The sequence below is a fragment of the Uloborus diversus genome, chromosome 10, assembly GCF_026930045.1.
Source record: "Uloborus diversus isolate 005 chromosome 10, Udiv.v.3.1, whole genome shotgun sequence".
Taxonomy (NCBI): domain Eukaryota; kingdom Metazoa; phylum Arthropoda; class Arachnida; order Araneae; family Uloboridae; genus Uloborus; species Uloborus diversus.
In genome coordinates this window covers 83,189,413-83,214,815 of record NC_072740.1, presented here as the reverse complement: position 1 = coordinate 83,214,815, position 25,403 = coordinate 83,189,413, and the positions used below count along the sequence as shown (strand labels likewise).

General features: G+C 32.4%; 2 protein-coding genes across 2 annotated transcripts in view; one reads left to right on the top strand and one right to left on the bottom strand.

The window, feature by feature from the left end:
• LOC129231222 (calcium channel flower-like) overlaps nucleotides 1–18,055 on the top strand; it is a 29,842-nt gene extending 11,787 nt beyond the window's left edge. Inside the window, exons 3-5 of the mRNA XM_054865481.1 lie at nucleotides 943–1,068; nucleotides 12,560–12,667; nucleotides 16,254–18,055. Of these exons, the coding sequence (XP_054721456.1) occupies nucleotides 943–1,068; nucleotides 12,560–12,667; nucleotides 16,254–16,389 (370 nt within the window). The 3' untranslated portion in view covers nucleotides 16,390–18,055. The remainder of the gene's footprint in view (nucleotides 1–942; nucleotides 1,069–12,559; nucleotides 12,668–16,253) is intronic.
• A 6,736-nt stretch (nucleotides 18,056–24,791) lies between these two features.
• LOC129231076 (MIP18 family protein galla-2-like) overlaps nucleotides 24,792–25,403 on the bottom strand; it is a 34,301-nt gene continuing 33,689 nt past the window's right edge. Inside the window, exon 5 of the mRNA XM_054865322.1 lies at nucleotides 24,792–25,036. Coding sequence (XP_054721297.1) covers nucleotides 24,792–25,036 — 245 coding nt within the window. The remainder of the gene's footprint in view (nucleotides 25,037–25,403) is intronic.

Below are 25,403 nucleotides of genomic sequence, written 5' to 3'. Positions count from 1 at the left end.
AATGAAGAACATGTAAAACAGCTTCAAGAGGTTGTAGATCATATTTCTAAGTGGACGGATAAATGGGGTATGGTAATTAATGTAAGGAAATGTCAACTGCTACACTTAGGTCATGGAAATAAGCATATGAGTTACAGTTTACAGGGTTCAGTCATTAGTCAGGCAGAAAATGTTATGGATCTGGGTATCTTAATAAATCAGGACTTCAAGTTTAGTCAACAGTGGTGCATTGCAAGAACAAAGCCAACAAAATGCTTGGGTTTATCAATAGATATATTTCAAACAAATCTAAGAAGGTACTTCTGCCCTTATATAGGAGTTTAGTAAGACCCCATTTGGAGTATGCTGTTCAGTTTTGGTCGCCTTATCTGAAGAAAAATATTTCTGTATTGGAAAGAGTTCAAAGAAAGATAACAAGACTAGTAAGGGTACTTTCAGATTTAGATTATGATACCAGACTTAATATGTATAGCCTGAAGCAAAGGAGAGTCAGAGGGGACATGATTCAGTTATTTAAATTTATCAAAATGAAAGATGTTAATGGATTAAATTTTTGCATGGAAAGCAGGATGAGGGGTCATTGTTTTAAGCTATTTATTAAAATCTCAGGCTAACTTGGAAATCAGGAAAAATTACTACTTTAGTAGGGTGGTGGGCAGGGGGGTGGATAGCTTTAAAGGGGCCATTGATCTTCATTGGGGACTGGTAAATTGACTAGGACCAGCCTAGCTGGTCCCAGAGCCTGTTGCTGGCCGTCATATTTGTATTTGTATTTACTTCGTGAAATGAAGCAGAAAAAGAAATAACATTTGCAGAAATCATTCGTAACTCATCTGTAGTTGGTAAATTTATCATGATGATTTGCACTCACTGTAATAAATGATTAATTTTCTTTGTTTTGTGTGATCTTATGAAAATGGTTCTTTATCTTTTTAATTTCAGGCTAAATGGTGTTCTTGTGGCTCTTATTGAAGCTCCATGTTTGTGCATGTTTTTAGATTTTGCTCAAGTGCCTAGCAATTTCTTTGATGGAAAACCTCCGTGGTACAGAGGATTGCTTTATGTTATGTATGTATGATTGATAACTTTGCATAGATTAATGAGATTACCTATATAATTTTTTCTCAGGGGCTGAAATAGTGTTTTATTGTAGATTACAAGAATCATGTTGTAGCTCCTATGTGAACACGAAGTCAAATTATTAAACAATAAACAATACATTCATGCTTCAATATTGAAAAAATAATTTTAAAAGTTAAAATCGTGCGTTGGTACAGTATGAGGGAGTGATAAATGATTAATTTGAATTATAGTATTAGTCAATTTATAAATATCTAAATTAAAAACTACCTTCTAAACATCATATTGTGCATGCCTGTTAAATTTATTTTAAAAACAATGATAAGCTAATGAGATAAAGACTTGGGAAATTAATTTAGCATATTTGGAGAGATTTAATCTGGTTAATTTTCTTTCTCTTATATAATGCACATTTCTTAATTTGATTGCTCATGTGCTATTAATGGCACCCCCCCCCTCCTTCCAAGCAAAAATCTGGACTCTCTCTCTTGCTACATATACGTTTGATATTTATTGAGTGGTTGCCAAAAGCTCTTCCCCCAATTTTTTTTAAGCTCACAACGAACTTTTGCAAAGGAAATGCCTTCAATTACTTCAATGAAAGTTGGAGACACTAAGACTATATAAGATTTTTATAATCTCAGCTCCTCCAAAAACCAAATCCTATGTTTGCCACTGCTAGGACACAAGGATTTTGAAAGTGTCAAAATGTATGTGTTTAACGTTGCAATGACTATCTTTAATTTTTTTTAAATATTTTTTTATCATTGTGTATTACTTATGAAGCATACATAAAATACCTCATGTACCTTGAGTTATTATGTAAAATATGGGAATATCTGCCCACATGCATACTATTATAAATATATATACCAAAAAATTGCCCATCAAGGTATGACGCATGAAAATTGCTTCTACATTTGAGCAAAGCAATTGCCTGTTTGTTGATATTTTGATAGTTGAAATTTTAACCCTAACTCCAGTGGATTAATCCTAAACTCTAATAGATAGCGTTAATTGTTGACCACTTTATCGTTTCTTCATTCTCCTTAAGGGGGTCCGGGACACATTTTGAAATTTTTTTTATTATGTACTTTAGAGTTTTGAAATTTTTTGAACTGATTCATCATTTATTTAATAAGCAAAATCATAACGTAAATATGAAAAAAAATTATTTTTTTATTTACATTTAATTAGTTTTTTTCAAAAAAATGGGGTTGCTTTAAATTGCTGTAACTCAAAATATTGTTGGTCAATTTTCAATTTTTTTTCAAAAAAGTATGCACAAATATCTAAGCTTTAATTTTTATTCGGGGATTTTAAAAATATTGATTCAATAAAAAATAAAAAATATTTGAAGAAAAATTTCGAAAAATTCGAAGATACTTTTTTTTAAAAAAATCATAATTTTTGCAGTAAACGTTTTTTTCAAATTCGCCGAATAAAAATTAAAGTAAATTGCTTGAAAAAGATATGCTCCAAGTTTCATTACTTTATCTCTATCGGTTCCTGACTTATAAGAGTTTGAATGCAAGAAATCGAGAAAAATTGCATCATGGAGAAAAACGCGTTTAAAGTTTTAAAGTTATGTACACATTCGTTAGATGCATGCAACAAAAATAACTATAACTTTTGTTCTATTTAAGGTAGAAACAAGATTCAAACGTCCTCTTAAGCAGAAAAAAACGGAGCAATTTTTCAAATTATAAAAAAAATTGCAAAATTTGAGGATTTTTGTGTCCCGGACCCCTTTAAATGAGTCTTACCAGTAAAACAGATAAGTTACCGGATCCAGTTTAGCCTTGTCAAAATGAAGCATTTTCTTGCATGTCAAACATTGCCAGGAAATATTATCAAATTATCACAACATGGTACGAGTTTCATTATTGGTGACGTCAGCATTACTCGATCAGTGAGTTGGCTATTACAGTAAAACCTGTGAAGTTGACCACCCTTGTAAGTTGACCGCTTTTTTCAGGCACGGAATTAGCTCTTATCATATAAATCAACCTCTGTAAGTTGACCACTAAAGTAGTGCACCCCAGGTGGTCAACTTACACAGGTTTCACTTTATATATATGGGGCAAGGGGGGGGGGAGGGACATATAGAAGGATGCAGGTTTAGTAGATAAAAAAGGGCCACCACATCATGAGAAAGGTTATGAGCCTACTACAGTCAACTTTCGATTACTTGAAGCATTATAACTTGAATATTCCTTTATCTTAAAGATTTCATTCGGTCTAAAAATAATGTTTTCAGTACTAAGTTGTCTCTTTAACACGAAAATAAAATATTTCTTGAATATTGAGGAAAATGTTACCAAATATGAATCCTTGTTCTACCATGAAGTGATTGTGTAAGCAATTCGTGGAGAGTCTGCTTATGCAGATTCTGATGCAGAATCTTTACCCCCTCCTACTAATCGGCAAGTATAAGAGTTTGCAAATATTTTACTACAGTAACTGGAACATTCTGAAAACATAAACAATTGGTGGTTCGAAATTTTTTTTTTTCAGCTAGACTCCAGGACACCTCCTATTTTTTTTTTTTTAGATTTACGAATAGTAGCATGCTGTAAAAGTTTTAGCTTCTTACTCAAATTTTAAGAGGGTGCTCAATGACCCCTTAATTTAACATTAGCTGTACCATAGGAAATGCCACAAATTTAAAAATATTTAATTTCCCATTAATTTTTCCCCATTAATTTTTAACATTTAATTAATTTTAATTTTCTGTAAATAATTTTTTTGCCATGTTTAAGCATATTACTAGTGTATATTTTAATATTTAGCGTTGTTTTTTCAGTTCAACGTATTTTTTTAAGCCCCTCCCCATGCATATGAAGTTTGGGGGGTTGAGCACCCTCTTTCAGTTGAAATAGGAAGTTAAAATTCTTCCAGTATATTGCTATCCAGAAGTCTAAATATATTGAGTAGTGTCCTGTTATCTAGGAGAAACTTTTTTTTTACATGTATTTTTGAACCACCTTAATGAACAAGTTAAATTTTTAAGATGCAACTGAAGAAAAAATGTAAGCAGTCGAAAATAACTTTGTATTTCCAAGTATCTTAATGAATTTTTTCTCTGTAAAAGATATTTTTATATAGTACTAATTAATTTTATCTGAACTATAAATGTTATCCAGTGGCGGATGGGAAAGCATGAACCGGCCCTGGCAGTTACAGGGAAACCGGCCCCTTAATTAAGACTTGCTCCTTGAAGAACAGACGGACTCCCGCCACCCTTCCTTTAGTTTTTCAAATGTAAAAGAGAGAGCGGATACAGCTTCTAGTTTAAGGAGGAAGTCATCATTAGAATTTGAGGATTCAAACTATAAGAGAATTGTGTTTACGAATGTGGAGAAAGATTATAATACAAACAACTGCGTAGTAAAAAGTGTAATATTCGTGCAAATGGTGGGGGGGAGGGGTACACCCTTCGGAAAATTTTCGAAGTTATAGCTTCAAAAACGTATTGTTAGACTGTTTTTAGATGATCTTGGACGATGTTTGCGGGAGCGGGTACTTGGAGAATTCCCTCAAACCTTTTTCGAAATAAGAGCTTTAAAACGTGTGCGTAAGCTATGTTTAGAAACAGTAAAGGGGAAGGGGGGAGCGAGAAGGAGTTCAGGAATTCTTTCTAGGCAAAATTTTTTAATTGAAGTTCCCAAAACGCTAATTTAGGTCACAATTGGCGCTCTTTGAGGGGAGGGGGAGGGCGATGTTTTTTGCAATTGAAGTTCTTCAACATGTTTGTTACCGATAAATTGCATCCTCCACCCCAAGTCAGTATCTGAAAGTCTTATGTGCAATAACAATTGTGAAGAGGAGGAACCTTTCACGCGATATCGCGTGAAAACAGAAGGTATAATTTTAATGAACATCTATACAGTATCTTTTGCAATTTTAATGAGAGCAAAAATCCGCTGCTCCCCCCCCCCCCCGGGGTTTTTTAAAAACTTGTTGCTTTAAAAATGCATTCTAGATGATCTTAGGTAATGTTAGGGAGGGAAGAGGCTCGGGAATCCTCGGTACTCTTCGGGAATTTTTTCGAAATTGAAATCGAAAGAAAGGAATTGTAGGTCTTTGATAATGTAAAGGAGACCAACAATTCTTAGAAATTAAAGCTTAAAAAATGTTATTTTCATTGACTTCCAATGACGTGAGGGGCAGGAGTTTTCGAGAGATGATTCGGAATTGAAGTCCATAAAACGAAATACGAAATTTAAGACGACCTTTAGTGATGCTGGCAAGCGTGTTGGGCAGGCTCCAACGAAAATTTTTCGAAGTTAGCTTTTAAAACCCAGTTTTTAACGGTCTTTGTTAATGTTAGTGGGTAAAACTGTTCGGAGACTCTCCATCCGTAATTTATCGAAATTTGAATTTTAAAACGCAGTTGTAGATTGTATTCGCTGATGTTATCAAGGGTTTGGGGGCTTTTCTTAGAAATCTTTTCGGAAATGAAGCCCTAAAAAAGGAATCTCAGACCATATTTGGTGATACAAGGGGGATGTTCGATGACCTCTGAAATTTTTCTAAATGGAAGTCCTAAAGACGAAATTTTGAATGATTTTTAAGGATGGGGTGGAGTCGTTTCTACAGGATTTGAGTGATCACTTTTCTGAAAGCTTTTCGAATTTGAAGTCCTAAATATGCATTGTGGATCGACTTTGATAACGGTAAGCGATAGAAGAAAGGACTGGGTTCGAATTTGAAATTCTTCCCTTGCACTCTTTCAAAATAAAAGTTTTAAAACTCGTCTACCCCCCCTCCCCGCATTTCTTTTCCAAGATTATTTTAGTTTTTCGGTTTTTCTATAGTGAAATGTTTGTATTTGTTTGAAGTTAAAGCATTTGGGATTCGTTCAAATTATCTTTTAAAATTTTGGGCTGATGGGATACTTTTCAGTGACACCGTAGGTCTTCTTTTCCCAACTTTATTTTATTTTAAATATCATGCCTCCAGCTATAGAATTTCTTTTAGTTTACTTCCGTTTTATAAATTCAAACACATTATCATACTTTAAATCTCCCTTACTGCATTTTAAACTTTTTTTTTTAAATTGAAAACATGCTTTTGCGGCCGCTATGAAAATATTTATCTAATCATTTGTTGCATAAGGGGACACTTGTCATAGATTTTTATTATGCTCTGAATACTTTTATTTCATTGAAAAAATGTTCGAAATTTGTCAGAATTACTCGAAAAATTTCAGCTGTCTTTTAAATAACCATGGATGTTCCTAAATAGTATTCATAGGTTTAATTGTTTAATATTCAAGGGTTGAATTTTCTTTGAAAATTTTGCTGAAAAAATACTTTTGTCACTGGACTTCCACTTGACATTTTAATACTATTATTTACTATTATTTTTTTGAATACTGAGAACGTTTTCTTTTCTTTTCTTTCTTTTTTTTTCTTTTTTTTTGTTTATCACTAAATTAAAATTGGCAACCTCAGCCTCAATTCTACGCTTCTCCTGGCAACGGCCCAGCCTTTACGTGTTCATTGTCCCCTACAGGGTATTACAGGCAGCTGTTACGGCCTTAGAAGGTCCTCGACAGTTATGCAACTACGTTATCTTATCGGCCGATGAATTTACAGACACACAGTAAAATATCTTATTAATCACAGCATACTTTGAAAGGTTTTTTTTTTTAAATTTTGTAACTATTACTTTTCTTGCAACGATTTTCTGATAAGTCGTTTAGAAATATACCGGATTCTTATGATATTTGCAAAGATATTTAAATAGCTTTTTTTTATAAAAGGAAGAAAAAAGGAAAAGAAAGGAAAAATCATTTATTGTTATTATTTAAAAAAAAAACTATTTAATTGAAAAATTCAATGTGGCCCAAACAGAGGCGGCCCACCGGGCATTTGCCCGGCTGCCCGCCGGCCCCATCCGCCACTGATATTATCGTCTTCCAATATGCACTTTTTCTGAAAAAGAAAATAAAAATTATTCTTAAAGGCTAGGAGGGGAACTTCATATAACTCGAAGGTTTTATGGACTTAAGGGTTATTGAGAGTAAGGAGGTATTAGAGGAAGGAGGTTTGCCCCCGCCCCTCCCCCAAAGTTTTTAATAATTGAACTCTTAAATCAAAACTTTAAGACCATATTTGGTAATGTTAGGGGACCGCTGGCAATTTTTTGAAATTGAGGCTCCAAAGACGTAATTTTAGGAGATCTTCAATGTTGTTCGAGGACCAGGTTTTAGGGATCCCTTTCCGAAATATTTATGAAATTGAAGCACTGAAAACGAAATCTAAGATGCTTCATAATAAAGCATTATAAATTACTAGCAGCCCGTCCCCACCCTGTTCGGGTTTAAAAAAACTATGTACATTTAAAAAATATTATGCTATAACTTTTTCATTTAAAGTTTAATAGTAAGCAACATTTTTTTTTTGTTTTTTGTTTTTATAAGGTTTGTTACAAATAGATTTACCTCATTTCCTGACCAAGAGAGCCCAACATGTGATTCGCACTAAACACAATGATCTTCCTGTATGTAACGATGTCGTATCGTATAGCTGTATGTTTGAACTTTAGATTTAATGATGGTGATGGCATAAGAAATTTTTACTGGAAATTGCAATCACTTAAATTGGAAAAGAAAATATGCAGGGGTCATGGAGGTACAAGGAGTATGAGCCAACAGATCTACTGCTGAGGCCATAAGAACAATACTCTAAATCATACTATTCCTTAGTGATTTTTATTTGGGGTCCAACTTTTCTCTCTCTCATTGCATATATTATGGAAAATAAATTTGCGCAGTAAAATTATTCGGATATTGCCTTTAATTTTAAAAGCATGGAGAGAAGTCCAGAGAAGTTAAGGGAATTGAGGAGTTCATGTGCACAGCGTTGTTGGCAAAACCTATTGCCCTCTTGCACATTCACGTGTAATTTTTTAACAAAGGGTCTTGGTTTTAGGAAAAAAATTGAGGGTCAAATCATTTAGAGAGAATTTTCTAACTCCTACATTTTGATAAGGTATCCTTTTCCAGGTATTTTCCTGTAACTTACTTGTAATAAATGACTTTGGTAATGCTTCCCACAATCTCCTGAACAAACTATTATGGTTGTTTTTAAGATACAGAGATTGTATAGGGCTCCTAAAAGAGGATGACTTTAATCAAGATTGAAGTATATCTGCATGCATTCCTCTAGGGCACCACAGGAAGAGTTTGATGAAAGTCACCGTCAAAAAAGGTGATTCCTCTCATCATTTTGTCTGAACCTTTTTATCCATTAAGGGTTTTATTTACGCCTTCTTTATCCAAACGTCAATTCATTGAAAATTCGTCCTACATTATGTGACACTCTCTTGGAGAAGTTCTTCCAGTTGGCAGTTTTTTCTTGTGGAACATACGGAATCTTTCTGGGGGAGATATTCAAATTAGTTTAATTGTGGAATAGTCAGTTTTTGAAATACTAAGTAAAGTCCCAGCAGATCCGTAAAAAACTTCCGCAAAAGCCAGTGTGTCTGTTGATCGATTTTTGACTAGTGTTCAATTTATTAAGTTTTCTAGTTCCACCGGGCATGCCAAAAACATTAATTTGCCTTCCTGGTTTAAATGGACTAATCTTGTTTTTATAGATTTGTTTTCATTGATTCTGTGCGGCGGTAGCAAACTAAAGTCCTCTGTTGAGTTTCCACTTCATTGACAAATTTTGCCTTAAGAAAATAATAATTTTGGGTTATATTGTTTAACATTGAATGACAATCTTAGTATTTCTTCTGACGCTGTCCTTGCAATATGTTGTCACAAAGATCTTTTTCAAATGTTTGCCATCAAGCAATAGAATCTAAAAGTTATCATAAAAGTTAAAATAGTTATATACATTTCTGTATTCAGGAGTGGAGTCAGAATGTTACATCTATCATATAAAGTTCGTTTACAAAGTTTGCCTTCCTCTATGAGACAGAGTCCTATACATGCTAATTGCAGTCGCGTCGCTGGGGGGGGGGGGGAGGCAGTCCATCCCGGGTGTCACCTGTCTGGGGGGAGCCACACCCAAAGTGGTATTGCAAGCCTTTGGAAAATATGAAGCTGAAATGCATTTTTAAGACTACAAATTTGAACATTTTCCTGGGGGAAAACCTTAAAATAAAGAATTCAGAGTCCCACCGAAACATTCCAGATTTTTTTAAAAAGTAAATTTAGTTTTATGCATTCTTTGATGACGTTAGGGGGTCAGGACTTTTCAAGTAAATTTTCCGAAACTTAAGTGTTAAAAAAGCAATTTTAGGCAAACTTTGAATACCTGAAGATATTGGTGATGGTTGGGATGCGTTGTTCGGAAAGCTTTTCAACAAAACAGAAAAACACGTAAAATGTAGGCTGTATCTAGTGCTGTAAAGGTCTTCCCTAACTCCAACAAAGACTGGATTTTTTTGCAGAAATATTTTCAAACTAGAAATCAATTTTTAGTCCATCTTTGATGACGTTAAAGAGAATAGGGAGCGTTCAGGAGCTTTCTGAAAATGTTTCGACGACGCAGTTTCAAAAAAGCAAATATAGACTATCTTTGACGCCATAAGTTTCCAAATGTTTCCAAAAATGTTGGGAAGTCAAATGGTTTTTCCATCTCCCCTTGAAACTTTTTGAAAATGACTTCCTAAAAACGCGACTTCAGCCATCGTTTGATGGACAACGTTATGAGAGAGAGTTTAAAGAGGGGTTTCTTACCCGAAATCTTTTTCGAAACTGTTGCTCATCTTAAGCTCTTCACAACTGAGAAAAAAAGGGGGGGGGTAGAGTTGAGGTTTTCCTTCAGAAATTTCTAAAAACAAAATTTGGAGCCATCTGTGATGACGTTAGGTGATTTCGTGCACATCTGGGGTCCCTACCTTAGAATTTTTCTGAAGTTTAAGTTTCAAAATCCCAACTTTAAGCTATTTTGGGAGACATTGGGATTTTAAAGTTCGAAGTTGATGTCCTAAATACACACTTTAGACTTATCTTTAATCATTATACAGGAAGGCTCAGGGCTTGACTGCCCTCATGAATTTGTTGGTATTGAAGTTATAAAAACTCAATAATCAATATTAGGCTAAAAGATAAGATGTGAAGGGATGGGGTGGGCGTTATTCCTTGAAAATGGTTCGAGACTCAAGGCCTAAAACTGCACTTTTGGGCTGTTTGTTGACGTTAAGGGATAGGAATATTCGGTTGCTCTTTCCGAAAAATGTGATATTTATTGAGAGTTTAACAAAGCAGTTTTAAGCTGTCTTCGGTTGATCGAAATTCTCCGACCTCAAAACACATTTTAAAGCTATCTAGCACACTTTAGACAACCAATCTAGCACACTTAAAACAACCTATCTAGCACACTTAAGACAACCTATCTAGCACACTTTAGACAACGAAAAGGGGGGAAGTGAAAATGGAGCCACCCAAAGAGCTGTTTTAGGGTATATTTGGACAAGTTAAGGGAGGAAGGGATGCCTAGTGGCTCGCTCCACCGGAAATTTTTCAAAATTAAAGTCCTGAAAATGCATTTTCTATTTTGCAACAGTAGGAAGAAATGAGGGAAATTTTCCTAATTTAAAGTTTTGGAAACGCAAATTTAGGGTCAATTTGTTTCTCAAAGGGTCTTCCAAAATAACTCTTTTGGATCCGTGCTTGAGCGACTCACCTAATGTTGACAAACTCAGAAGTTGCCACCTAGCGTACGAGCAAGCCTCATCCCCTCCCCTTCCTTAGATCTGGTAGCAAATGTGGATTATTACCAAATTTGGATGATTCTCTTTTTCACCAATGGAAGTCGAAATGTTCTAAGGCTTTGTCTATAGAGATCATTTTACTAATTAAAAACCTTTCTTTAAAATACATGACTAAATGTAAAACTCATTGTACAGAGGAATTAGTTGATATAATACAGTAGTAAAAGCAATTATCATTTGAGTTGTGAATAATTTTTTTTATAAAATGAACATAAAATTCATTCTGTCTTAATGAGAATTTTGTAGTCAATGATTAATCAAACTAGTTATTGAAACAGAAAAATGCAATCCTGAAAATGAGCAAGAAATCGCCCACCATTTGAAACCTCTCTCCTATTACTCTTGTTGGCACTTTCCTTTAAAAAAAGTGTTTTTTTTTTCTTTTTTAAATATGGTGGTTTCCTGTAGGAACTTACTTAAAATCAAGTGGTAGCTTCATCATAGAACAAAAAGGTATGCAATTTATTGTTTCCTCCTTAGTAGATAACCTTCACAGCAAAAAGAAAAGAAAAAAACATGATTCATTGACTTACACCACCTCCCTCAGTCTGTAGCTTCAGATGAAAGAAGAGAAAAAACAAACACTAGTGCTGAGATGTCCACAATAAAAACACATGTTTTGTATTAGAGTAATTTTATTATCGTAGTCGTACTAAAACCTTACAATTCGAAGGCTTTTTTTTCTTTTTTGCCTCCAGTAATAGATCAAAAGCATGATTTCCTTATTGGGAAAACACGTTAAATTTTTCCGCATGAAAGGTATGAATTTGCCGCCCCCCAAAAAGTGCCGCCCGGGGTGGCACTTTTTTGGGGGGCCCCTAGCTACCCCAGTGGCGAAGCTAGGGCCCTCCCTAGCTACGCCACTGGGTATGCAGCTATTGGAATTTTTTAATTTAAAGATTTCTTTTTAACTCTGATGGTTTTAGACGTCTTATTACGCCCTACTGAGCATGTTTCAAAAGTATTTTACACTTATTTTTCTGATGCTGAATGTTCATTGTCAAATGGTCCAAGGCGAAGGGCAATAGCTAGGCATTAAAAGAAGGTATAGCACTTGATTTACATGGCAAGTTACTCAAAAAATATTTTTCATGGGGAAGAATTTCATGCATCTTACTCATGGCTCAGGACCGCCAGAAGATTAAAAGGATTATAGATTTTTCCCAAGCATTATTTGTTTTTTATTTTCAAAACAACTTTGTTTTCCTAAGACGTGTACTTCTCTTCTGTAAGAAAAAATATTTTTGAAAACATTCAACTCTGCATTCTGTTAGAGCATTGGCCCTGTGAACCCTTTCTGGTTGGCTGGCTACATGAGTGGATTTACAGCAGAGTTGACTCCCAGTATTTGGGACAATTTTAATAATAATGACATCACTTCAAACTAAAAAAAAAAAAGCTCTCTCATGTAAGGGGTTTTCCTAAATCTGCCATTTACACACGACTTCAGCATAAAGCAACTATTATATATTTTTTAATTTCATTTTATTATTCCTTGTAATCATGTTTATGAATGACTTATGAAATATTTAACGACACAATGTTACTCAAATCTTCCCCATAGAAGTGAAATTTTCCCTTCCTAGTACCCTGCCTGAAAATAAACTTGTTTGCATTTTAAAAAAGTAGGATTTAATTTTTTTTTACCTATTAATTAAATAGTATGATACTGTGGTTTATTTCTCATTTAAACTTTGTCCAGTTTTGTAAATATTAATATAATTTATATTTTCTCGTACAGCATATCAATTTTACCAATATCAATTTGTCCTGGAATATCTACATTCTTTGGATCTGGCTTAGTATTTATCACTGGATGTTTGTATGGAATTATGGCTTTAGGGAAAAAGTAACGTATTCAACTATTTTACTTAAAATAACATTTTTGTTAAGTAAACAAAATTGCTATGAAGTTAAAAAGTATTGGCAAATTTTTATTTGTGTTTGTTAATAAATTCAGGGTGGTGACAAAGCTGCAGAGTTAGGGAAAAGTTGACGAAATTTATTGATTAGGGAAAAATCAGGGGAATGTCAAGAAATTTTGTAAAATTTACAAATATTCAGAGAAAACTGATTAAATGAGGAATAAATAATTTTTTGTTTTGAAAAATTGAGTAATTCTCACAAAAAAGGAGGGGCAACATTTTGACTAATAAGGAATTAGAAAAATGTGCCCATTCTTTTCTCTTGATTTTTTTTTCTTTTTTTTTTGAAATCTCTATTTTTGTAATCTTTTCTGGCGATTCGTGTTGACTTGATATTTTTATTGATAATTTTCATTACTTTATTGCTTTTAAAAGCAGGCATAAGATTGGTGGATCCTGAATTTTCTGCTTTTTCCCCAATTTTTGCTATATTTCTCATTTTCCCGAATAATTCATCTTTTCTGCAGTATGTTTAAAATTCCTATTCCTGTTCCATAACTGTATTGATGTTGAAAGAGGGTTTCAATAAAATATTTTGACAGAAATCATGAAAAATGAGACGTTATTATCCGATGACAGCTTTTGAGTTGATTATTTTTCACCTCTTTTTTTTTCTTTGTATTTATCTCTTTCAGTCTCTATTTTGTAATTTAATTTCATATTGATTATCATACTTAGCTTTTTAAGCTTTTTTCTCGCAAAAAATTTCAGTATTCATTTGTGCCTCTGAATTGCAGCAAAAGGTAGCCACTTTGAAACCAATTAAATTTATTTATTAATCAAATTCAACTCTTATTATTGTTTGTTATATTTTGTTAATTTATAATTAATAGGATTATATTAAGAAACTTAGGTCGTTTTTTCCCCAAGCACTCTGTAAATGTTCACTAGAATGTGTGTAAAAATTATATGGAAAACATTTCTATGCTCTTTCTCCAGTTGTATTCAATTTTAGTAACACTGTGGAGAAAATTATTCTATTTTAGTAGTCACTTTGCACTATTGAATGGTAAACTGCACTTTGCCTTACTGTATAGTACTGTTTTATTACTGACAAGGAGACCTTATGTTCTCGGAAATTCAGCAGATTAGTAGTACCCCTTGAGAGTGTTCACACAGTAAAGTAATAAAGCGCACTAGCCAGAACATTCTGTGAAAACAGCCTCTAAAGTTTTACACACAGCTTATATACTAGTGAAGATTTTTGCAAGCAGCAGCTCGGTGGCTATGTGGTCAGCATACTGGATTCCTGTGCAATCTGTCCCAGGTTCGATACCTCTTGAAGAATTCTTTTTTTCACCAAAATGTACCTCACTTGTTCAAGCTTGGAACGTCTGTTTTTATAGACAAGTAAAGAATCTAACTTAGCGCATACAAAATTGTGCGTAGCTCGCTGAAAATAATAGAACAATAAATACCCGTGAAGACTGCATAAAAATACAATCTTAAGTCCATAATAAACTCATCACCAATTTTTAATAAAATCATTCGGTATGCCTGGTATTCTTCCAAACTTTTGGTCAAAAGAGAAATTTTCATGAATATTAATGAAGTATTTTCCTACGAATCTTTTACAGAAAGGATGCTCCTGTAAATAATCTTCCTTCATACATTGTGCATGATGTCAAAACAGTTTTTGTTTTTCATGTTTTTATGATAATTATCATTCTGGTGTATGTATATAAATATATAATTGATAAATATAAACTATATTGTTAAATTTTATACAAAAAATAACAAGTCCTACCCTAATTTTGTTGCCGTGGTAATTCAAGTTATACTTTTGATTGACTTTATCTCTATTTTCTCTATTAAAAATACATTACACATTTAAAAATCAAGTATTTTCTCTAATTCAAATTTCAATTAGCTCTAACAGTTGCTTTATAAATTTATACAAAAAAAAAAAAAGCTTCAAGATGTATCAAACCCGAGATGGATTACACGGGAATTCAATACGCTGCCCACATAGCCACCAAGCTGCTGCTGGCAAGAAATCTCTTCTAGTATGTATAAGCTGCATGTAAAACTTTAGAGACTGTTTTCTCGGAATATTCTGCCTTGTGCGCATTATTACTTTACTGTGTGAATACTCTTAAGGGTTACTACTAATCTGCTGAATTTCATCCCGCTCTGAATTTCCAAGAGCGTAAGGTCTCCTTGTGAAAGCGGAATATAGTTGTATATCATTAACAAAATATATATAACTAAGCTTGTTGATAGGCAATGTTTATGTCTGTTCATAAATTCAACATGTTGATTTACCGAGTTGCTTAATAGCTTTTTATTTAAATCCCCAAAATACCTGAAGTAGAACCATGAAATTTTCCCTAGTTTTTTTTTTTTTTTAAATAATTACATATTTCAATAAAAAATTTTGTACTGTCATGTACCAAGAGCAAATTTTTCAATGATATGGATTTCAGAAAATAAAATTATGCTTTAGTGTTCATTTACTTGTCATACTACTCTTAAGTGTCAGTATGTTTAAGAATTTCTAGACAGGTAGGGTGCACCCCTATGTTTCAGATTCATGCAGATATGCAGGGTCAAAAATGCTTTTCTGATATGATAGATTGTGTTACTTGAATATTCCAAGATGTTTGATATTTTATGATCAATAAATGTAGGAGTACATTAAAGTAGGTGGACAACACTTCAAACACTATCCTTGACCCATGTTACTTAGTTACTTTCTTAAGTAGTGTTTAAATTTTGTTTCTGTGTACACTGCATTGCTAAGAAAGCATTTCCAACCCTGCCTTGCTGCAAAATGATGGGGGTTCACTCTACCTCTCCTAGAAATTTGAAAGCATTACACAAAGATGCTCTCTTTAATTCCAGAAGTATATAATAATATAATAAATCCTTAAACTTCTTTTAATCTGAACAGTCATTTACATACTGTATAGATTAAAGGTGAGTTAGCACAATTAAGTATTCTTGAAGGCCTGTAAAATATATGTACATAACATACTGTACTTAATTTTCTCTTATGCAATTTTATACATCAACCTCTTGAATTCAAAATAAAAAATTTTCTGTGTCCAGTAGCTTGTTTTTGTATCTTTGCTCAATTTTCAACAATCAAATAATTTATAAGTTCTTTTCTCTAACCGTACTTTGATTAGTTTAAGATGGTGACCTAGATCCTTTATTAGTCCAAATTAATGAGGATCTACTTTATCTTTATTTCCTTACTTCACACTGAAAAGATTTAAGACTAAGTACAGCAATCATGATTTACTTCAACTATAATTTAGACATTTATTTTCAAACTATATTTCATATGGATGTAGTAATATAATTCTTCATAGGAGGCAAAAGCGTAAAATAAAAAGGATCAACTTTTTATTAATACACAAATTTTAAAATAGCTTTTGTTGTTAGTATTTTCAGTGTGTGTGTAAGACGTTTTGTTTCAAGTTCAGTTAAACAGTTTTCAGTTATAATGTTGTATAAACATTTAAAGTGCAAGGCTAACATTACTGAAATTCAATTTTTTTACAGAGCACCTGTTGAGCAAATGAGGATGAAAGCATCAAGTTCATACAACTTGCTTCAAAATTCTCGTGCTGCTGGAGATGTCGAAACGGGATCCACAATGCCAAAATCTACAGAACCCCCTAGGTCTGGAGTAATTTAGCCAGAATATTAGTGAAATTTAGTGATTTTAAAAAAACGAAATTGATGTGCGATGCCCGATTCCATTGTTGTGTAAGAAATGGCTAGAGAAAGAATGCTTGTTGTTTAATGGAATTCAAAATATAAGTGTTTTTATTAGTGTTTCATTCTGTATAAAATCACAAAGATCCATAATTTAACTTGAAATATGTTTTACGTCCACTTTGTGATAAGTCCTAATTTATTTCAAGTGCAACTGAATATCATAGTGTGGCAGTGTGCTGTTTGTGAAATAATTACTCTTCATCCATGACTAAATGGCCACATCCTGATTGGTTAGAAAATTAGAAGATGCATGTATTATTGCGTTTATAAGCAGTTCAGTGTGCATAAGGTAGTGCTGTTCTCAATAATTGAAATGTATAAGTGAGAGAGTAACGTGTATGTACATAGACATATATTAAAAATTGATGTAAATGTGTCTCCAACTAATCAGATTTAAGTAGCCAAATAGTTGAATTTTACAATTTAAACATGACTTGTAACATGTAGAAACATATTTTTTTTAATTATTTTTTTTTGTTTAATGATGATCAAAAACTATTTCTCAAGAGTAGTTTGCAGCAAATTTATTTTTGGAAGTGTTTATGCTAGTGCTATTTTTCCCAGAAGTTTTTGTTTTCTTTCTTCATCTTTGATCAACATGGAGCAAGAAAAATTGAATTTAGACAGCAGTGAAATTGTATTTTAATTTTAAAAGTTGAAATATACTTTTAGTATTTTATTATCAGAATGAACTTCTTTATAACTAAGAACTGTAGCCAAGAGAATAAAACCTGAAATTGATATTTTTACATTCCATTTTTCAAAAACTGTAGAAAGAATTTTATATTATTGGCAACTAGGTAATTGTTCCTTGTAAGTATTTTTATTATTTTACTGAAATCTATTCTAAGTATGCAGAAAATTCGGAAGTGTCTTATGGTTTTCAATTTATAACTTAGGCTATTTTCATTATGAATCTACTCTCAAGATCCACAAATAATCGAAACTTTTTGCAAGTGACAATATTTTCGATAAATATCATGGATTTTGATATTCCATATTTTTGAAAATTGGAATGAAATAAAAAGCCTATCTGTTGATATTTACTCTAAAAATTTCAATGCACTTCATTTTGCATGAAATCTCTATAAAAACCTATTTTATTTTGAACTCTTCACTAAGCCAGACTCCATATGATAAAATACTCTGGTAGAAATATTTTTTAAATCCATACAAATTATAAAATACTCATGAAAATTCTAATACAGAAAACTGATGAAGAAATCGGTCGAGTTTGGTTTTTACCTTAGTTGGAGTCGATAGTCTCATTTTTTTCATGATATGGCTGATAGCACTATAAGTTATCTGCATATAAGTGGAAAATATACTTTCTGAACTTTTGATAGGAAAAGGGTTTTTGATGCTTTATGTTTAACAGCTTTTATATGTTAATTTTATATTTTTATACTTTATCACTACTAGTACATATTGTCATTACTTGTAAAATGTTTGTTTATATTATCTGAAATGTGACTGCAGATATTGTAATTTTTTGGGAAGTTTTAAATTTCCATCAATATTTTAATGAAAATGTATATATGTTAAATTAATAAAGTTATGCCCAGTATGAAGTTGGGTTAACTTGTACAGAACAAAATGCAGAGAAGTCGCATTTTAATACTGCTTCAATGATATTTCACGGTAAAAGAAAACTCATTCCTGAGAATAGTAGGCATGCATGCATTATTTTTAGAAAAACATGGAATAAGACAAAAAAGAAAAAACATTGTGTGACTTTAATAAGTATAAATATACATATGTATACAGTAGAACCTCCATAAGTTGACCACTTAAGGGACATTCAACTAATCAATGTTACCTACAGGATTTAACAAACAAGAAAAAATGTTCTTTTACTTCTACTGTAACATAATACACTGAATCTGTATAAGGTGATTTTCAAATGCATTAACACATAAGGTTCGACACTATTTGAAAGTTTTTGTTGTTATAAACATTAAAAATTTCTTGGTTTAAATTCCTTACAATTTACAGCTTTCTAACCAGGTAATTGTGAGTTAATTTGCTTAGATTTTTGAAATTCCAAAAAACTTCTAGGCAAGTCACCATTTTTCTCATGAGTGTGCCTTTATAAACTAGTCTGTAGTTTCTCTTCTAAAAATAAATATTCCAACAAATCTTAAATACTCAGTTTTAAGTCAAAATGGCAGAAATGTTTTTGAGTGTTACTATTTTTCCTAAACAAAGGGTAAAGTTTTTGATTAAAACATATTAAATTAAACATATAATGTTTTCATTGCAATTACTATGAATAGCTTAAAAATTTCAATATTGAAACTAGTTTTTAAATATTCAAGAAAAAGTTTACCAATACAAATGCTACATTTTAGCTATAGAAACACTCACGAGAGATGGACTAATTAAATTTTTTAGTGTAGGGTTTTGGCAGTAATTCTTCTAAAATATGAAGTTATTTGAATACCATATATCTTGAGAATTATTCTTCCCTAAACAGTACACGCAAATTTCCTTTTTGCAAACAGCTTTGTATCAGTGTTCAATCTTCTATTTCAAAAGTAACACTCATGAGATTTATAGATGAATTCTTCCCTTGATTAAATTCTATTTGTGTTTTTGAAAATTTTATTAGGTCTCTTGTTTCCTTAACAAAAAATACATTACTGCCTAATTATATATTTCAATACTTAAAAAAATATTACAAAATAAATGGGTAATACTCAAGAGAGATGATTAAAATTCTCTTCACATTGAATTGTACATCTCAATATACAACATGTAATGAATGAATATTTCTATTTTTAGACTTACATATTCAAAGAAAAAACAAATATGGCTTCCCTAACACTGCTGATAAAGATAAAGAAATATTTTGCACGTAACAAACATTTAATTCCCTGGGGTAATACTCAAGAGTTGCACATAAGGACACAAACTGCATTGAAAGTTTAAACTGTTAGATTAGCAGTTTGGTAAAATCAATTTCAGCTGTGTGTAACTAAAGAATATTACTGCCTTTTTCAATGCACAAAAAGTAAAAAAAGCTGCCTGAAAGCATACAAAAAATGTTTAGGAAATGAATTTTCTAGTCAGGACAAGGAAATTTTTGTTACTAGCTAACTAAAGTAATAGAAAAGGTTTATTAATCTACAATCATGAAAAAAAAGCACTGAATGCAATGAATTTATTGTAAAACAATGCCTTACTACATGCTTTTGCAATACCGAAAAAATAATTTTATCAATATAAAAATGAACGGATAAAATCAGAAAACCAAACTGTCAATCGTTTTGAGAATCGCTCAATAACTAATTGAATCAATGAGTTTGAAAACCAATCATCGCCTTTGGTAAAAAACGTGAAGTTGACTGGTTTTCAAACTCAAGGATTAAATTTATGTTTCAAGTTTGATCCTTTTGTTGTTTATTAAAAATTTTTCAAAGAAAGAGTAAAAATTTTTTCTGAGTTTGTGTATTATGAAAGTGATAGTATTTGACATCTTCATTTGGAATTGTGTGAAGTCACTTACATGTAACCCTGCCCAAGTGTGAAGCACCAATTGGAATAAAACTTTGCACATTGATAGAACACTTAAAAATAATGTACCCATGTCTTTGTTAATCAGCAACAAACAAGAGGTCAAGAAGGTGAATTTTTGGAATTGCTCCTAGGCAACTAGCCGCGTAATGGGATAAGACTGAGAGATGGTTAATCCCAAATAAATAGTACTTTCAGAAAAATCCTGAAACACGTCAACTTTAGTTTTAGTTTTTTCAAATTGTCAATTTTTGTACTTTAAAATAAAAGAATATATTATACCCTCTAATTCCCAAATATCCAATATTAAGGGGCAAATTTCACCCCTGTTTGTTGCAGATTAAAAAAAACATGGGTTCAATATTTTAACGTCTTATTGATGTGCAAAGTTTTATTACAACCAGTGATCCACACTTGGGTAGGGTTACTTGTTAGTACGTCCCCTATATCAGGGCTTAATTTATACCAAAAGAAGTGTAAGAATCATCCAGTCTCACAACTTATTTTTAAACACAAACAGCTTAAATTTTGCCTAAATGTTTAAATTTGTATAAAATTTACAAGTGCAGGAGTTTAGCAGCTCCCATGCAAATTAAGTCCTGCCCGTTATCATCAGCTTCCAACCTTTTTTGCTGGGATGTGATTGAAAACATTATCTCTTCAAATAGTTTTTCTGGGTTTGTAAGTCATTGTCCATTGAAGTAAAATCCTAAATGTACCCAGAATCAAGATAAGGGAAAAGGATAAACATAAAAAAGTTTCTGGAAAATTGACCATGTGGAGTTCAAAAAAGTAGGACAAGTGGCCAAGTTACAGAGAGCAGATTTACATTGGGAGCAGTTATCATTCTACAACTTACAAAGGCTGGCCAATAGAGAGAAGTTGATCTCCATTGAGATTGCATTATGAACATTCAATCTAGGAAATTTCGGTTAACTTTGGAAGTTGACTCATGCAAAGGGATGAGTACATTTTGTAAAAGAGAAAAGAAAAAAAAAAAAGCATTCAGTGCATAATATCAGAATAAGTATTTTGAATTCTAATGCGTTGAAATTCAATAGGAATAGCACTAGTTGCTTTATAACATACTTTATAAAGTTTAGGTTGAAAATATTGTTATTCAAATTAAAAACAATTTAAAAGAGTTACGGAAATACTGCTGTATATGTGAGAGATTACCATTTTTTAAAACAAAATAAAATTACAACATTTCATGAACTCTGGATTTTTAAAATATGACTAGCTCTGTTAAAAGAAATTTAAACACTTAAAAAATGTATAATGCTAGCGATTGCAAAACTAGACCAAAAACAAAACTCCGGTACTGACTTTTTAAAAATGTGATACAGGTCTTAATACCAGTCTTGAAAATTAAACAAAAAAAAAGAAGGCTAACTTGTTTTGCTACCATGTTCCTTAATTTTTTATACAAAAGATAAATAATTATAAAAAAGTTTTAATTGGGAACAAATATTACAATCAAAAATTAATTTATAAGATGAAAAGCAAACAATTCAGGTAAGCAAATTGGCAAAAGCTCTTTTCCCATTTCAGTCAATATATTTTTATTTAAAAAAGTTTTTTTGATAGAGATTGTTTAAATAATTTCTTTTTACAAATTTTCTTGGTTAGAAGTAGCAGTTTTTGGTAAGTTACTGCTTTGTCCTTGTAACTAATCAATGCCAGCAACAACAAATTACTATCTGTTGCACTAACAGAAAAATTTCCTCAAAATCCTGTATACAAGGTGCGGCAAAAAAACTCAAAAGTTTGGATCATCAAGTGAAAGTAAACTAATTTCTTTGCAATCATTGTCTTCATTTACTTTTGTCTCTCACTTCAATAAGAAAGTAATTTATAATTTATCTCCTAATTTATGTATTGTTTTTCGGCTTTCTTTCAATTTCAAGCAAAAGACCTGCTATTTTAAAGTTGTTTAACCAAGGAGAACGACAGTTTGTTTACTTGTTGTGCCACAGCAAACAGCATTTGATGCAATATGCTGTTTCAATCAGCTTGATAGTCCAGGTAGTGTACAAAAACGAACAGTGAACATTTCTGTTAATTGTCTGGTTATCTAAAAGTGAGTTCAATGAAATCCTCGGTTTCCATGAGGGAAGTCGTTCGTGAGATGGGAATAAATGACTGATCAGGGCGGCTGAGGGCAAAAAGAGTTCGGGCAGAAGCTTTACAGGTTCTAAAAAGTTCAGCTTTTTGCTCAAGAAAACAAATTTGTGTGACTCAAAAAATGCCAGAAATGTTTGAGATGTGCTAGAAGTCTTTGCAGGACGAGTTACCGGTCACTAATGAGCAACTCTTTACCTTTCAACCAACTCATAACTTCCAGAACAGTAGGATTTGGTCTGTAGCTCCAATCACCTTAGCTAATGTTGAACATAGTCAAAATCCTAAGTCAGGCTTGGTCTATGATGGAATTAGCACAAGCAGCAAAAAATATCTCTGGTTTTTCTTGATGAGGGCACTTAAATGAATCAAAAAGTGTGCCAGAGGAACAGTTTAGAAGCTGGGGTATTTCTGTGGGCCTAAGAGCACTTCAGCAATGCAGACTGGACGTTTTAATAAGACTTACTAGTTTGTATGGCCAAAAAGATAAGTGGTACAAGGCACATTTTACTGACATGATATCATATGTGGAGTAGACGCTATACTCGCTAGACCTCAATCCTTTGGATTACACTGTATGGCCTATGTTAGAGTCTAAGGTCTACCCTAAACAAAACAAAAATTTGAACTCAAGCAATTGCTAAGAGGGAACAGGATCGATTAAAGGGAAAAAACTTGCGGCCCTTGGCTGAAAATTTCTATAAGCGGTTGCACCTCTGTATTATTGCAAAAAGCGGCCAGTTTGAAACCAATGAAATTTATTGACTGTTGAAGGTTTACTTATATTATTGTTTGTATTTTGCTAATTAATTTTTCTTTAATAAAGTTATAAGGAAAATTGCTTGTCCGGGTTTTTTTTGCTGCACCCTGTGGTTAAATAGTAAATAATAGTGTTCACTCTAGGAAAAAAAAAGGCAGGGTCTTTGAAAGGGACACTATTTGTTTAAAAAGGGCACTTTTTCAACGCGGTGTCCCCCCAGCACAGACCAATGATGCACCCCTCAAAAAGTACCGAGTCCGCCCCATTTCCAAAAAAATAAAGAGGAGAAATAACATCTTGAAACACCTTGCAAAATTTCAGTGTAGTCTGCACCATGATTTATTACTACTAGAAAATTTTATGACAGGTTTTTATTAATTAATTTCACTCTTCATTAATATTAACTGTTATTTACTTATTTATTTTCTGTACTCTGTAATTAATACTACTAAAAACAATTATTTTAGCTAATTTTTCAAAAAAATCTCGATTATAACCCCCTTTTCTGAAAAGTTTTGTTTTGAAAATAGGGGGGGGGGTATTTTCGGGATTTTACGGTATGTCAATAAGTTTTTAAAATAATCTGTTATACAAATCATATACAAAGATAATAAAAATACTTAGCACAAAGGAACGAAAAAAATTAATATTTTGCAGCAGAAACTTTCCCTGGCAAAGCGATATGTTTCCATTTCAAACGCTTTTTTTTTTTTTGAACTGGGGAAGAGGGTTAAAAATCCAAAATACCAAAAAAATACCCTTGTATTTTAGCTTTGTAAGCTTTGTACTATATACTACTTAGGAAGCAATCAGAAAGTTAACTTTCTAGAAACAGATGTGAAAAGATTGCTACACAATCACTAGCAATGCACTAAAATTCGCTAAGCCTAATTTCCACGTGCAAACGAAAAACGCACACAAGGGCTGGAACGCTAGGAAAATGTCATAGTCTCTCTCTCATTGTTGATTCTCAGAAGATTAAGGATGGGGAGGAATGAAACAATGATCTCTCCCTTTTCAGAGAACCATACCCCTTTCCACACCCTTTCAAAAACCACCTTCCATAGAAGGAAGAACATGCCTTTGTTTCCTACTGATAAGCCTGTTAGAATTCCTAGAATCTCATCCCCTTCCCCTCTTTGCGTAGGTGTTTGCTTCCCTTTTATTTATGGGGCCATTTTCAGGGTGAAATTCTGGGAGTAATGATAAGAAATGGGCGTTTTTGCGGACGATCACTGGACAAGTAAAACTGCCCCGAATTAGAAGAGTCCAAACGATGCTTGAGGCATCTTTTTAAAAACACAGGGTGCAATTTCCTTCTTTTTTAAAGGGCGGGCGCATTTTGCGATCTAAAAGAAGGGCAGGGCGCATTTTGCTGATGTGGAAAAGGGCAGGACGCTGCGCCCTTCAAAAACGGCCTAGAGGGAACACTAGTAAATAAAGTAATCAGAGCATCTATTTGTGACTATACTTCAAATTTACTTCTATAAAGAGGCAAGTGTGATAGCCTAGTAAACTACCTGAAAGTATTGCAGAGCAAAGTAATAAGGTAAGTAAAAAGGACAAGAAAATCGAAGATATTAAAACATGGTGGACATAAATATGTTTCACCACACTATCTAGTGGTGAGAACTCTTGCGATGCTTTTACTCATTGATATTCAAGGAATTGATATTTTTAAAAGAAAAACTTTTGCCATAAAATGATTGATTGATGAAAAAATTATTTTGTACTTAAAATAACATAAGATATTTACTGAGTTAAATTTTTTAAGTGATAATTTTATTTCATTCTTACAATAAATGCTGAAAATACTGGTTATATGAAATTGCACACAATTTAGTTATGCGTTGTATCAGTATTGCAATCCCTAGCATAATACATAGTCATCCATTAAAAGAATTAATATAAGTATAAATTTAACTTTTCAAATTCTCATTAATTATTTCCTTCCACCTACGATAACTTTCAATGTGTTGACGACTTGACTGAATATATTTAACCTTAGGATGGTCCAATTTGCTTTGCTCCTTTAAAACCTTTTCAACAAATGGGGGTAGTGTCTGTTCTTCAGGCAAAAGAATACAGTCATTGATAACTTCGGCAAGATGAACATTTTCCAAAGCAGCAGCTACCCTTTCCTTATCAGCCAGTTGCTTATTAACTAAAATATCAACATTAATAAGTTTATAATTAACTGCATTAAAGCTATCAAATGTAGACTTAATATTTGATCTAAATGCAAAAACTACATTTTTTGATAATTTGTCGTTAGTAAAGACAAAATACTAAAATTAAAGCACTAGCATTAAGATACTAAAATTAAAGCACTAGCATTAAGGCATTTTAAAAAAAAATTCTCATAACATTAAAGATCGTTAACAGTGTAATAATATAGAGATCATCTTAAGCATTAGACGAAATTAGATGTTTTTAAAATAAATTTAAGGATAAAACCCTATATCCATGATAATGAACAGCCCAGTTGAATTTATTTGATACACAATTACAATGTTGTTCATGATGAATCT